At 37.5% G+C, this 2,101-nt stretch overlaps 1 protein-coding gene across 1 annotated transcript; it reads right to left on the reverse strand.

Annotated features, from left to right (window-relative positions):
* Positions 1 to 1,065: 1,065 nt before the first annotated feature.
* On the reverse strand, positions 1,066 to 1,524 carry LOC127129797 (uncharacterized). The gene has a single exon (XM_051058923.1). The coding sequence runs from the start codon at positions 1,522 to 1,524 to the stop codon at positions 1,066 to 1,068; it is 459 nt and encodes a 152-aa protein (XP_050914880.1).
* Positions 1,525 to 2,101: the final 577 nt, after the last annotated feature.

Below are 2,101 nucleotides of genomic sequence, written 5' to 3' on the forward strand. Positions count from 1 at the left end.
GCACATACCACTTCAAAGGCTTAGGTAAAGCGGTAGGTGGGGATGTGGCACCAATGATTCGTACCTCAATTGGGTTTGAGCCCCAACCATGGCGGACATGGGGGAAAGGCGGACACCTAAGTGGGTTAGAGTCCCATATAGTGAAAGATACTCAAAGTGAGTTAGAATTCCATATGAGTGACGTTCGCTTGAACTGAGGATTAAGCCTTATAGAGGACCCGATATCCACCGTGAAAGTCGAACCATACGAGCATGCGTGAACCGAGCCTGACTTTGACGTAATTCCTTTTGGGGATTGATGTTTCGTGAATCTGAATAGTGATTTATTGAGTTATATGAACTCAAGTGATATGTTTCCATATATTATGAATGTCCCTCAGTTGCTTAAGTCCTAGTTACATTGTGTGAGTGATACACAAGTAACAGAAGGTGAATAGTTGAGTTAGAAATCAGGTAGCAACCTTGTAGAACCAAGTGGACCCATAAGATAGGGGAACTCACTGAGATTATCATATCACCCCATCAATGTTATTGTTTTTCAGGTGTTTTTTCAGGTTTGATTAAGAGGAGTTGCTTGATGATGTTTCGAAGTTGTTGTGATGTTTCTTCCTCTGTGGATTTTTTACAATGGTTGATATTGTACATATATCTTAGATTTTTATTTAGGAACTTTCCATATCTTGTACCATATGTTGTATCTTTTATCTTGGTTAAATATGTAAATGATGCCTTTAGGCTCTTATATTGTATCAGTACCAAATAATAACACTTGTATGACATTTTGGACCTTTGTAACTGCTAAATATGCCCATTTTGTGGCATTTTGACAATTTAAGGCTATTATTTTTTAAGCCTTTATTCTGCGTTAATATGTATCTCCTGCAAAATAAGCCTATATTATTTTAAATATTTTCCATTTATCCGTTGGATTCGACCTTCAGGGGTCAATTCTTCGACTTCATATGCATTGTTTGTGTATGTTTGCAGAATTTTAAATGGACCCTCCCAATTAGGGGACCACTTGCCCAAAGCTCTATCTTTTTTGTCCATGGGCAGTATGAATTTTCAAACTAAGTCTCGTAAGTGGAAAGTTTTGGATTTAAATTTCTTATTATATGCCTTAGCTACTCTTTCTTTTTGTCTCGTTAAGACATATATAGAAGCCAATCTATCTTCATCCAGATCACTCAATTCATCAAGCATCATAGCCCAATAGTATTTAGTTGGAATCTCTATTTGTCTTTGAATTCTAACTGACTGCAAATGAATTTCTAAAGGGAGTACAACATCATGATCGTAAACCGGTCGAAATGGTGTGGCATTAGTCGATTCTTTGGGAGAGTTTCGACATGCCCATAACACTTGATTTAAGGTTCTATGACAATTCCTTAGCTTTTGACCCACATGCTTTTTTATTAAACCAATCATTATCTTGTTAGCCGCTTCGACCTGAACATTTGCTTGGGCATAATAAGGTGTCGAAGTTAGCAGCTTGAAAGCAACTTCTGAGGCAAACTCCTCCATTTTCCGCGTTGTAAAAAATGAGCCTCAATCAGTTGCGATAGTCTCGGGTATTCCGATTCTATATATAATATGATTTTGGATGAAACTGATCACTTCTTCTTGGTCGACATTAGACAAATGGATAGCTTCTATCCACTTAGTAAAATAATATATCCCTACCAAGATGCACATACGCCCTTTTGACGATGATGGCTTGATTTCGCAATAATGTCTAAAGCCCATCTTCTAAAAGGCCATGGCTTGACTATTGAGTGTTCACTTGCAGGCACATGTTGAATACCTGAATGTTTTTGGCATTCTTGACAGCCTTTGGCAAAATCTATGCAATCTTTCAACATAATTGGCCAATACATCCCGAGTTGAAATAACAATCATTTCATTTTATGATCTGCCTGATGAGAGCCACCCGATCGTCTATGTACCTCAGAGATTGATAAATATGCTTCACTCTTGCCAAAGCACTTAAGAAGAATTCCTTCAGGAGTTTTCTTAAACAACTCATTCCCCATAGTTACATAACTTATGGCTATGTATTTAACCTTACGATCAATCACTCCTGTTGCATTTCCCAAATATT

This window comes from Lathyrus oleraceus, chromosome 3 (genome assembly GCF_024323335.1).
Source record: "Lathyrus oleraceus cultivar Zhongwan6 chromosome 3, CAAS_Psat_ZW6_1.0, whole genome shotgun sequence".
Lineage (NCBI taxonomy): Eukaryota > Viridiplantae > Streptophyta > Magnoliopsida > Fabales > Fabaceae > Lathyrus > Lathyrus oleraceus.